Raw genomic sequence first — 13,810 nt, forward strand, 5'->3', positions numbered from 1 at the left:
ACATAATAGGTACCGGTAGTTAAACAACTAGTCGACTAGGAAACTAGGCAACTAGTCAACTAGTAAAAATCACTAGAAGTGAAAGCCCTAATATATAGGGATATCGAGCCCACTATCGAGCGTTTGCTATTATTTTGTGGAAAGGCGGGAGACAATTCATTCTGAACAGAAGCTTATTTTTATTGGCCAGTTGTGAGAGTTTGTATGCCAATAAACAGTTCTAAGGTGTATACACAGTCAGGATTTGAGTTTCCCAAACGTATTATTATGAATTGGATTATAATTTATGGCAACGTCTATTGTGTGAAATTTGTATGCTATTTTGGAAAAACATTTACCATATTCATGTTGCACCAGATCTAAGGGACACATATTTAGTAAAGGCACACTCAATTATTATATTATTATTGTATTTTAATAATTTATTGGAATATCTTTCCTCTCCCAAAATTTGTCACTACCGAAACATAGACTTTTACCTTCCTTTTTTTTCCTTTTTCCTGACCATTTTAAGAATGTATGTAGGTGGTTCCACAATTAATACATTTAAATTGATATGTTTTGATTAAAAAAAATATGTTGAATTATTGAGTGTAATCAAAATCTAAACACAATATTCTTTGTAAAATGTATAAAGTTGATTATATTGATTTCAGCATTATTTGTAGTTGACATTACACATACACCTAGCCAATCATGATCTTAACATATTGGTTGATAACTCACTGTCTTTGATTTTAGACAAAACTACCAGTGTTTGGGTAGTGACTGCACTGTTTCGGTAGTGACTGCACTGTTTCGGTAGTGACCACAGCATTGTCTTTACAATGCGCTGCCATAGTCACTCAACCCATTCTGAACGGGAACCCATTTTGGTGTTAGCATCATGTCGTGCTTTGATCTACAAGCTCATAGCACGCCACTCGGTGGCACGCTATGAGCTTGTAGGTCTGCTATTTTTTGAAAAATCGAAGACACTTTTAGAATCTGATCTCAGGTCAGAATGGGTTAACTATTTAGCTAAATATTAACAGTGGTCAAATTGGAAATAGTCAAGTAAAGTACAAATACCTCAAAATGGTACTGGAGTAAATGCACTACTGGCCAGCGCTGATGTCTTCTTGTCACATTGTCCTGCAGCAGATCCGATGGAAGAACTGACATCTGACCCCAAACTGGACACCGTGATGTCACCGTGATGTCACCGAGCCTTTGAGCAAGGCACTGCAGGACGCTCCCCCCCCCCCCCCCCCCCGGGTTGTGTGTTGTTGACGGATCAACACGCCACTAGGATGTTAAAAAAATTATATATGACTAAAAATAATATATATGACTGAAGTACGGAGAGTACAGCCAGGTAAAATACCATCCCGATCGGGTCGAGTGAATTCACGTCATCATCGTGTGTCTTGACTGTCTTCTGCTTATCCCGGTCTGGCCTCAAGCGCTGCAACGGGTGGGTGTTTTTGACAAGGGCTTATGGGTGGGAGGGGGGGGGGGGGGGGGGGTCGTCCCCCCGGCCCAGGGGTCCTTTAGGGAATTTCCAGGAGGTTCCAGAAGTTCCCAGCTAAATTATACTTTGGAACCAAATGGACCCTTATGGGTCTTGTACCCGGGTCCATTTGGTTCCATTTGTACACCTCAGAGTAAAATTTTACAATGAAAATTGGGGGGTCCCAGAGATAGAAATGCCATTCAGTGGCGGGTCCGTAGACTAATATGCATGTCAAACTGTGGGTCCTTGAAATCAAACGGGTTGAGAATCACTGCTTAGAGCCGTAAAAATCTTCTCTCATGAGCGTCCCTGGCATATCTTCTCAAATGGGGGTCGCGGGCTGATTAGTGTCAATTTGGGGGTTCTATTATTAGAACCCCCAATTAGGTTATTGTAGCGGTCAATTCGTATTGGGGGTGGGGGGCGGGGGTCGCGAGACACGACACACGGCCAAAGCATTTCCCGGGGGTCCCCGGCCAAGAACGTTGAGATCCCCTGGACTATGTAGTAGGGAGACCAACCACTGCACGTGTACTAGTTGAGTTGACATGTATAGAGCTTCGCAGTCCCGCCCCCTCCCGAGGACCAGAAGTGAATTCCCTCGTTCATTTTCCTCATAGACTTTTCAAAAAGTATTTATATAAAGACGTTTACGTCGCGGACAAAGCGAGTGAGAAGAAAAACATGGCAGGATACAACCCTTTTTGTTTTGTTTTTCTTCTTACAAATCAGCGAAAAACATTGTGTTTGTTGTCATGGTGTGTCAATACTCCAGTTGGTTTTGTCTGTGGCGTAATCGTCTTTAAATAAATACTTTTTGAGGAAAGTTTGAATGAGAAATTCACTTCTGGTTCTATTGTCGACTGCGACGCTCTATATTGATTCATATCTGGAGTTCCAAGTGAACTTTGCCAAATGAAAGAATGTCTTTATGATCTGTTATGTCCTCTCATACCACATTCCTCTGCTGTTTTTTGTTTTGTTTTTTAAACATGCAATTAAAATACAAAATGATTGTAAACATTAACGTTGTAAAAATGTCTTTGTGTGAAATGTGCCATCATCATAATCAGGGTTGGGATTTCTCTTGAAAACAATTCAGAAAACCACAGTTATGAAGCAAAGATGAAACGTAGAGATGCAAGGTTTCTGCCCAGTGTTGGTGTCATTTCTTTTCACAAACTTTAGTCTGTTTATATCTAGGGTTGTCCCGATCTGGTCAGGAATCGGGCCCCAATCACATGATTTTCAAATGATCGGAACCGGATCCAGAGCAAAAATAACGTGATCCGTACCAGTGTTGTTTTCGTCGACTAACACTGACGAAAAATGTTCCTCGACTACCTTTTTTCGCTGACATAAACTACATAAAAACTAAGCCATGATGACTAAAATTATAACTAAATACACTGACAATTTCGTCAGCAAATAAAAACTAGACTAAAATGTTAGGAAGGGGCTAGTGGACAAGTGATCCAGTATGAGTTATTTCACACTTGGTTGCATGCTGAAAATAGATCTACAAGCTCACAACGCCGCGCGTCACGCTGCGACGCGTTGTGAGCTTGTAGATCGGCTATTTTCAGCAAGTGTAAAAACAGTACAGACAGTACGACGGCATCAATGCCCACCAAAATAAATTGTAGTCGACTAAATCAACTGTATTTTTAGTCTACTAAAATCGTATGATATTTAGTCGACTAAAACGTTCCAGGTGACTAAATGAAAACTATTGAAGAGACTATGACTAAAACGAAACTAAAATCGAAATGTTCTGCCAAAAACAACACTGATCCGGACATCCCTATAGTGTCAATATTATATTCATATGATATTTGAACTGGGTAGGCCTATGTATTGTCTGTGTGTGATTTTGGATATTGTACTATTGTGGCATAATGTTCTATAAAATTATAAATATCGGATCGGTAAAGATCGGTATAGGCAGATACTCAATATCAAATGATCGGATTGGGAGCAAAGAAAACTTGATTGGTGGGCGTGTGCGTCTAAAAGCATCAATGTTTCGGGGCTTATTGAATTTATATAGGGTCTATAGCTGCACGCACAGCACGTGTCTTGGGGAAGGTCATGTCCATCGGTGGAGCATTGAATGAATAAGTTGCACTGTTGCACACCACCATAATGGTCTGGTCTTTAATTAAAACCAGCGGCACCAGGTCTCGGGACAAAGATGTTTGTAGTTTTGAGCACATATGGCACGGATGATGTACAAAGATCTCTGTCAATGAGCTGTTGTAAAGAATGGAACACTACAATTAAACATGCACACACACACACGCACACACAGTTTCGTCAACCCTCCTCCTGCAGTCCACTTGAATCCGTTCTTTGGACATGTCATTATTTGGCAACACAACCACATCCGAGAACATTACAGGAGTGGAAGGACCCTGTAAGACTATTAAGAGGAGCCGTTTGAGGCCATGCAGTACAAGCAGAGAAACATAGCTACCGGCCTGCTGATGCAGTGTAACGGTTAAGGATTAACCTGTGGTGTCTTGACGTACTTTTTTTTCTATTCACTTGGTCATTAAGGTCCACAGAATGAGAGGTCTGCTCTGCCGGAAACATTGCAAAAAAAGTTATTGCCATTTTTGTATACCACCATAGACGACAAATATAAGGCAAAATGTCATTCTTTAAGTAGCATGTGACGAGTCAAACTAGGGGGTTTACATGATTCTGAGTCCATTACAAGCATTAGATTTGCACGAAAAACACTCCTTGGCCTAAAAATGGCGACAGCCGGCATCACAAATGTGATGAGGTCAGCACATTTGGGCGAAGTGGATATGGCCCGAATTTAGGCCAAGGAGTGTTTTTCGTGCAAAACACAGCTAGAGCCTGGGCTGTGGCTCAGCGGTCCAGGCACCTTGGCTGGTAATCCAGTCTGGCAGTATGCCGTGGGTTCGACTCCCGATCCCGACGGCCTTTGCTGCATGTCACTCCCCCATCTCTCTCCCCATTTCCTGTCTGTCCCTCCATAGAAAAATAAAATAAAATAAAGGTGAAAGCCACAAAAAAACATAAAAAAAAAAAAAACACATGCATTCATAATGTTCACGCACACACACACTGCATCAACATGCACTGCATGGCATGCTGACCAGGGATAATTATGAATTATAAATGGATTCAGAATCATGAAAACGCCCTAGTTTGACATGTCACATGCTACTTAAAGTATGATGAAATTTTGGTTATTGGTTCTGGTGGGTATACAAAAATGGCCTTAATATATTCCGCTGGCCGGCCGGTAGGTCGAACCCGCCGGCTCTTTTGGATTCTTTCTGAACGGCTGTTTTCTTCACTTCATTTGGTGAGCGGTGTGGCCGCTCCAACGCACAGCTTTGTGTGTGTATGTTTGTCTGTCCGTTTGAGCACCGGTAATGTCCGTGACGTAATGTTGTTGACATCAGATGTCATCATTGTGATGAAAGGCACCGCTCACTTCACACAAGTGTGATTTTTTTGAGGGGCGCTAGCCCCTCCCATAAACAGCATTAGTGTAGATTCTGTCTGAACACAAACATTAAATGCCATTGACAAAGAATGGAGAATTTACGTCATGTTTGTCTGAGCTTATTGGCCAATAAGGGGCCACCATTCTTGATGATGATTTATTGATGATGTACGATGATTATTTTATTATTATATTGTAAAATATTGTACAATTGTAATATATGAGGAACAATTATGGATTAATTATTATTCGGTTCTTAGTTGTCTCCACCAGCCGAAGGCATGCGGGGAGAATATGTTTTGCACTCTGTCCGTCCGTCGGTCCGTGTGTGTGTGTGTGTGTGCGTGTGTGCGTGCATCCGTCTGTGTACAGCTAATCTCCGGCACCGTTAACCCGGTCGATGCCACATTTTGCACACACACTCCTTGGATGCTAACGCATTTTTCCCCTCTGCCTTTTATAGCGCCACAAGGGTGCCGACTTTTGTAGCAACGCATTTCTTGAAATTACTCCTCCAGATTCTGTCCAAAAATCCCGCAAATCGTTACACAGTATCTCTATGTCATGTGCTCAAGACGGATCTGTCCGATATTTCCTATTCCATCCTAATTGGCTAACTTTGGCTTTCAAAGTTTGCAGGATTGGCCCGTTTTGAACAAAATGCCTCAATCATGAACGCAACGTGCAATTTACGTGAAATCTTTCACGCACTTTCCTATACTAGTTTGCTTATGATTCTTGATGACTATTACAATTCGATGTATTTATGTGTTGTTCTTAAATCGCTCTGGATTATATATATACCGCAGGTCGCATTTACTATGGAATCTTGCATTTCAATGTGTCACACCAGGCAAGCCCCCAGGTCATCGTGACATTACGTGACATCATCAGGGATGGAGATCCCTGATATGCCATCAATATTGGCCAGCAACTCTACATCTGACCCGAAAGTTAAAGCCCGCCCCTTTACCTGCAGGCCCTCATCAAACCCTGTACACTCAAGACACTTAGATCTCCATGCGTATACTGTATGGAGCTGACCTGTTCTCTCTTTCGATATTTCTTTTATTGGTTTTTCACAAAATTATAAACATTACATTACAAACTACAAAGACGTACAAAAAGGAAACAAAAGAGAATTCTCATGCAGTTGTCACACCCATACATATTACTCTTTTCCATTCTTTTAAAAATCTTGCCATACTGTAGGTGACCAATCTCCATTGGCAGTATCGAAATAGGCAGCCCACAAACCAGCTGTGCTTCCTGAAGCTGCTCTCTGAGGTCAACAACATGATTAATAGAAAAATCACACCCGTGCGAAGTGAGGGGTGCTCTTATATCATTGCATACGTCATCATGACGTAACATGTCGATTTGCTCAGACACATTATGACGTAAATTCTACCATTCATTGTCAATGGGAATTTAATCTTTGTGTAGGACAGAAATAGCCAATTTAAATTCTCCCTTTTTTGTCAATATATGTATATATATCCAGGGTAGTAGCTGAGCACAAGTGCTCATTTTCAGCAACACCCTGCACATAGAAACACACACATTAAAACCTGGGAGCTGACCAGTACAACCACAGTCTTTGGCTTCACTCACACAGTCACAACAGATTGTTGTATAGCTGATGCATGAGACTTGTTTACTGAAGCAAGCTAGTGTCAAAACAAGTGACTTCCTTTGGAAATGCATTGACACTTACACTTTGTTTACATCTAGCATGCATCAATGTTGTATGCTAGATCGAAAGGTGTGAGTGAAGCCTAATTGGAACTTCCATTGGAAATGCATTGCGAGCTTGCATCAGTGAACAAGTCTCATGCATCAGCTATACAACAATCTGTTGTGAAGGTGTGAGGCCTTATACTGCATGGGGTTCGGTGCCTTGCTCAACGGCACTTCAGCAGTGTTGACAATCACTTGTGGCAGAACTTTTATTTCTTAAGTGATAAATGGTGCTAGAGGAAATGAAAAAGGAGAGTGGTAGTGTTTTCATATAGCATGTATTTTTCTGTTTTTAACGGCTCATGTATATTTAATGACGAGGGGCAGCACTAGTAGCAACATTAATAAATGATGGTCTGTCACTTGTTTATGCCCTCCCGCACACAGCTGGTAGTTTATTTTGCCTCGACTTAACTTGCTGTACTGAGATTAAACCAGTTGGTTCCAAAACTTTTTCATGTCAAGGACCCCCAATGACACTCGCATTAGCCTGCGGACCCCCCATTTGAAAATATATCCCCAAGGACCCCCATAAGAGAAGATTTATTACAGCTGTAGCAGTGATTTTCAAACATTTGCATTAAAAGGACCCCCAGTGTGATATGCAACATAAACTACAGACCCCCATTGAATATCTCTATCTCTGAGAGCCCAATTTATATTGTAAAATCAATGTTATTGTAACTCTGAGAGTGTACACTCTCAGAGTTACAGACCCACAAGAGTTCATTTGGTTACAAACTATCATTTAGCTGGGGACCCCATGAACTCTCTCAAGGACCCCTAGGGGTCCCCGGACCACACTTTGGGAACCACTGGATTAAACAATCTAATCCAGGTGTTTTCAATTGATCCAGCTGCGGGACCACCTACCATCCTGATTATAAGAGAAGTGTTGATTTTGACAGCAAAGTTTGATTTTAGCTTTAGTCATATATAGTCTTCGGAATATATTTAGTCATATAGTTTTTAGTCATCATAGCTTTCATTTAGTTTCCATTTAGTTTTCGTCAGTGAAAAAAGGTAGTCGACTGACATTTTTCGTCATAGTATTAGTCGACGAAATCAAAGAGCAACCTGAGGACCACCATTGTGTCGGGTCCATCATAGACTTCATTCATGCAAACCAATCATGTCCATATATAGGGTTTTCCCCTTTTTACCTATGATGATTTTCCTGTTTTTGGCTATAGAAGTGTATATTTTGTGCCTCTATATGTCATGATGAATTGAACATGGTGGACCCTATTGTAAACAAGTTTATGGTCCACAGTTAACAGTTTTTGTATTGAGTTGTGCTTGAAGTGTGTGTGTCTGTGTTTTTCTTTTTTAATAGGGGGATCATTTAACCTGACGCTGCCAGATCCAAGAAGCTTGCTACACAAATTTGTTTCACAGCCCTCATCTGGCAGCGTCAGGTTAGGGATCATTATCATTGTAATGACATTTAAAAGGCCTAATATTTCTACAATTGCAATATTTTTGCTTGCTCAACTGTATTATGTTATGTCGACTATATATAGGGGAGAAGCTATAACAACGTTTGTGTAAGGAACCATATAGGGTTCCTTATAGGCCTACACAAACGTTGTCAAGGCAAAATAATGCACCCTATGTACGCCTTCATTCAAGCCGTGAACGCGGTGTCTGGAGACTGGAGAGCGCGCGTGTTTGTGTGTGTGTGTGTGTGTGTGTGTGTGTGTGTGTGTGTGTGTGTGTGTGTGTGTGTGTGTGTGTGTGTGTGTGTGTGTGTGTGTGTGTGTGTGTGTGTGTGTGTGTGTGTGTGTGTGTGTGTGTGTGTGTGTGTGTGCGCGCGCGCGCGCTCGCGCGTGTGTCGGTGTGTGCGTAACCTCGTGTCACCAGGCTTTCCACCTCGGCGTGTGTGCGTGACTCCGTGTATGTGTGAATGAATGGACTTTAATTATAAGCTTAATCAACCCTATGGCTACAACTCTCAGGTCAGTCTGTCTTCTTTCTAGTCAATATCATTGATTGTGTTGATTTTCAATAATTGGTTACTTGTATATGTATTTGGATATTGTCGGCCGATTATTGGTATCATCAGTCCATGTCGGTAACAGGAAGAGTGCAGCGCCTCGATATTAATTTCTTAGTTACCCCAACAAAATGTTAAACAAATTATATATAGGCTACACTATTTGGAGGCTATAGCCTACATGATTAGAAACATGAGAGTTTATTTCTAAAATTGACAGTAGGCTGTCTTTGTGGTCATATAGCCTATAAACAAGAAGTTGAATTTAATATGTGCGATGATGTAGTAGGCATATATGGCTATAGGCTACAATGACATGCTGAAGAATAAAACTCATTTTCCAATTGTTTTATTTTGTTTTACATTTTGTAGGCTAATGAAATGGCCGATTTAACAACCAAGTATAGCCTTAAGTGCGTGCCTTAAGCTCCCCCTGTATATTCGTTCAAGTTTATAAGCCCTTGCAAAGTGTATTAGGGCTACTCATCACATCACATATGAATGATAGTTCGATATGGTGGTACAGAACTCACTAAAGGCTCTGGAACATGCGGGGCTTAATCTTTGATATTAATAACAACAGAATTGAGGGAGGCTGTCCATGTGGATCATCATCATATGGAACAAACATCAACAAATGCCACTATATATACACAACATAAAAAGATATCTAAATATTTGTAGATTCATGTCATATATTGTGTTTTCACTGTCGTATACAGGCCTGTATAAATTCCCTAAACATTGGATTAGTTCAAACAGTATAGGCCTATAGGCCGCCTAGATATAAACAAAGGCATAAATAGTTAATGAGCTATGAGCAGATTTATAGGCCACAATAAGTCTTATTGTCTGGTTTATTCATGGTTTATTGACATTATATTATAGGTCTGTAGCCGCGGACTATACACATTTAAAACATGTTGACTGTCATTTAATTAGAGGTGCTATAATACGTGTTTGCACGTGCGTGCATGCGCTCTTCCGTGACCATGCAATAAAGACACCTTCTTTATAGATATATTTTTATTTAATTGAATTAAAGCTCATTTCTATATTATTATAAATGATGTATAGCCATGCACATAGTGAGTCTATACAATTTCTATATTGCATGTATGCGTGTATACATATAAGGCTGTCTTCATGTTTTATACAGAATGGACACATTATTTGTAGCCTATACAGCTACAGTCTATTGTTGTTGTCCCCCCCCCCCCCCCTCTCTCTCTATATATATCCCCCCCCCCCCCCCCTAATGTCAGTGAACTGGAAACAGCCTTTATTCCCCTATATTGATCCATTCGTGAAAGACTGCATGCTGCTTACTGTCTGTTGGTTGATTGTAATGTCACTGAACATTAAATCTCTCACTGCAAATAAACAAACAAATGTTTAATGTGCCATGGCATGTGTCAGCTATAGAACGATTTCATGCTGTGGGGACAGCCGGGGTCCTTGAGCAGAGCAAATTAGGTCAATATTATGGACCAAATTAGGTCATGCTGCAGCTGTGAGCTTGTAGATGGCGCTAATGTTTGGTGAATGTGTTACCCCCAGGATAAGGAATGCTGGGATTTAAGTGGTTGAACGCCAAGTGTAAAAGTCATTTTCAGTCTGTGTCCTATAATGGAAACAAACATTCTTTGCACTTTTTTGTTTTTTTTCCCCCTGTTACCTCCTGACCTAGCTGACGCACCCCCCACATGTAAACATGAATTGCATAAGCTATATATCTCCTATATATACACACACATGCATATGCAGCATAGGCTACTATATTCTGCATATACTTGCCATATGTTGGCATAATATGTTAATATATTTATAATAAAACCATAGCACCACCATTAGCCTTTTCATGTTGCACACCCCCTAGAAGGCACTCGCGCACCACAAGGGGTGCACGCACAACAGTTTGGGAACCACTGATGTATAGCCTATTTCTTTGGGGAAAAGATTTACATATTTACGTACCGTATTATGCATATGACGAAAGGTGCTAGTATAACAATGTAATTCAGGTTCCAGGCCCGGATTAACAATTGGAATTTAGTGGAGCTTTACCCGTTTAGGACTGAGACCAGATTCTACAAATGTCTTCTATAAATCCTGACAGTTTTCTGAAAAACCTCATGTTTCTGTCAGTGCATGGTTCTCAAACTATTTCATGTCAAGGACCCTAAAAATTGCATGTAATTGGCGGCCGTCTGAAAATATGTTGTTCCAGGGATCCCCCCCAGAAAGCAAATATTTGAGATAAAAATGTTCACTCTGAATATATTCAAAGATTTGCGCCACATTTTCACGATTATTTCAAAAATAGCAGATCTACAAGCACGTAGTGAGCTTGTAGATCTATTAGTGAGACCTATTATAGAGCGTCGCAGTCCCGCCCCCTTTCATGACGATGCCAGGCCCAGGAAATAATTCCCAATGCATTTTTCCCATAGACATTTCAAAACATATTTTTTTATACACCTTATAAGCCAAGTCGAGTTGTGACAAATCATGACAACAAACACAATATTTTGGACCAAACTAATAATTACAAAGAAGAAAAACAACAACAAAAGTGTTATAACCTGCCGTTTTCGTCTTCTTTCTAATTATTTGTTCGGCCCGAAAAATTGTGTTGGTTGTCATGATTTGTCACGACAAGAGTTGGCTTTGTACGAGGCTTAAACAGTATTTAAATAAATACTTTTTGAAATGTCTATGAGGAAAATGAACAGGGAATAATTTCCTGGGCCCCTCTATATGAAGATTGGTTATGCAGCGCCCGCAGCTTGCAGGGCCCTGTGCGAGACTATTTAAAAAAGGTACAGCTGTTGCTTCTGTCTAAACCGTATTTATTCACCAATTTCAATGTAACGCAACACAGTCAAGAACCTCAGCTAGTGTTTTTTGTCGTCCAACAGTTTCTTAACCACTCGGTGGGAAGAGACTCTAAAATAGAGGATCCAGCGTCGGGGAGCAGCCGTATAACTCTATGGGAGCAGCCTTATAACTCTATGGGGAGCAGCCTTATAACTCTATGGGATCAGACTTATATAACTCTATGGGGAGCAGCCGTATAACTCTATGGGGAGCAGCCGTATAACTATGGGAGCAGCGCTTTATAACTCTATGGGTAGCAGTCTTATAACTCTATGGGATCAGACTTATATAACTCTATGGGAGCAGCCGTATAACTCTATGGGGAGCAGCCGTATAACTCTATGGGAGCAGCCTTATAACTCATGATTTCTCTTTATACATTTTGGGTCAAATATAGTGTGTATTTGCATGGAGTCATACAGACAGCATGATGCAACCTTTTCACTTTGTTGTGGTTGATTGGTGAGGCTGATAACTCAACATTCTGAACGGTGATTTGAAAGTTTGACTTCCTCTTACAGGATATGACATTTTGACTGATTTTGAGGCCTGATGCTATCTCTCACAAGCACGCACGCACGCAACGCCCAACAGCCATTAAGACATGCATGTGAATCCCTTGACTCCTTCAAAACCGCTCTCAAATAGCACCTACGGACGGCTGCAATTCGAAACCGGCCCCGTAAAATCTGAGTCCACACCCTTTCCCCCTAACTGTAGGCCTATGTGTTTCCCCTCTGTATATGATGATTTCCTGTTTTTGAGTGGTGCAACCACTCAAAGGAACAGCAATGTCCGTGACTATGTGACTATGTTACTATGTTTAGAGTACCAGTAGGGGTTAAAGTGGCGCTGTTGTGCCAGAAATAGAGAGAGAGATAGCACTGTTGCCTGCTAATGAGAGAGAGAGAGAGAGAGAGGGGGGGGGGGGGGGGGGGCAGGGGGAGAGGGGAGTTGCACCACTCAGTTCACACGGGTGTGATTCTTTCTGTGTATATTTCTACGTCTCTAAATGTTGATGAATTGAAAATGGTGGACCCTGTTGTAAACAAGTGCAATGCTTTACCAGTGTGTCGTCCACAGTAACAGTTTATGTTGAGTTGTGCTTTCGTTTTGAAATGTACCCATTCTGCAAACTGTTAATACACACTTCAATCAATCAATTAAAGTCCTTGACTCGTCCCGAGTCCGGTCTCGAGTCCACCTTTTCATTTAAGCCAAATTCCAATACCCAGAATCTCGGCTACTCGCTCACTCTCACTCAGTCACTCCAGCAAGGTGGTGTTATGGTGGAATTGGTGACCTGCTGAAATATGTGACAACCGTGTAGATGTAGACAATCACATAATGTAAATGTGTCCTAATGTCAATTGTTGCAGTTTGTTCATTAGCAGAGTTCAACCTAACTGTATTTAGGCCATGTATTTAAAGACTTCCATGTAATAGTTGTGCGAACAAGATGGTCACATATTTGGCAGGTCACCAATTTCACCGTCATTTGCCATGCTGGAGTGAGCGAGTGTGAGTGAGTGGCCGAGATATTGGGTATTGGAATTTGGCTTTAGTCTGTCTCGTCTCGGTCTCGCCCTTAATTTGACCTGGACTTGACTCGGTCTAGGACTTTAAGGGACTCGGGACTCTTCTTCCCTCACCGAGTCCACTCGAGTCATCACGAGTCACTACAATGCAATGACATACGTGTATTATGCCCCTATGAGGAGCCCATTCACATTGACGTCATAATAAGAGAGCTGTCTGGTCTGGTGCTTATAGACAGCTGTCTTGTTAAGTAACAGTTTTAAAAATGAATCTGGTCAACTTGGTCTTGACTTGAACTTGATTTAGGTGGACTCGACTACAACACTATTAATTATCATTAAAACCTGCTGTTAGCAGAATCATATTGTGGTCTATTATTTATTCAGCATTTGAGCCACGGACCACCACATTTTAGGCCTCTCCCCCAAGAATATTGTTGTTATCGGTGGATATGTTGTACACAACTCCCTGCTGTAGTATTGATGTGGTGTGATAGCAGGCAAACGTTGATCAAAAAGAACAATTCTTCTACATTCTGTACAAACCAAATGGACCCATAATAAGGGTCAATTTGGTTCCATTTGAACACTCTCAGAGTTACAGACCTGTCATTCAGGGCTATCCATTTATTTGTTCGCAAAAATGGAATGTTGACAAAAATGTCCCCCACAAA

The 13,810-nt window shown here is 41.1% G+C and overlaps 1 protein-coding gene across 1 annotated transcript in view; it reads left to right on the forward strand.

The window, feature by feature from the left end:
- The window catches only part of vipas39 (VPS33B interacting protein, apical-basolateral polarity regulator, spe-39 homolog), a 32,567-nt gene extending 31,097 nt beyond the window's left edge, over positions 1-1,470 (forward strand). The window contains exon 19 of the mRNA XM_083790880.1: positions 1,141-1,470. Coding sequence (XP_083647006.1) covers positions 1,141-1,161 — 21 coding nt within the window. The 3' untranslated portion in view covers positions 1,162-1,470. The remainder of the gene's footprint in view (positions 1-1,140) is intronic.
- Positions 1,471-13,810: the final 12,340 nt, after the last annotated feature.

This window comes from Protomyctophum parallelum (assembly GCF_964188405.1).
Source record: "Protomyctophum parallelum genome assembly, chromosome: 19".
NCBI classification, from domain to species: domain Eukaryota; kingdom Metazoa; phylum Chordata; class Actinopteri; order Myctophiformes; family Myctophidae; genus Protomyctophum; species Protomyctophum parallelum.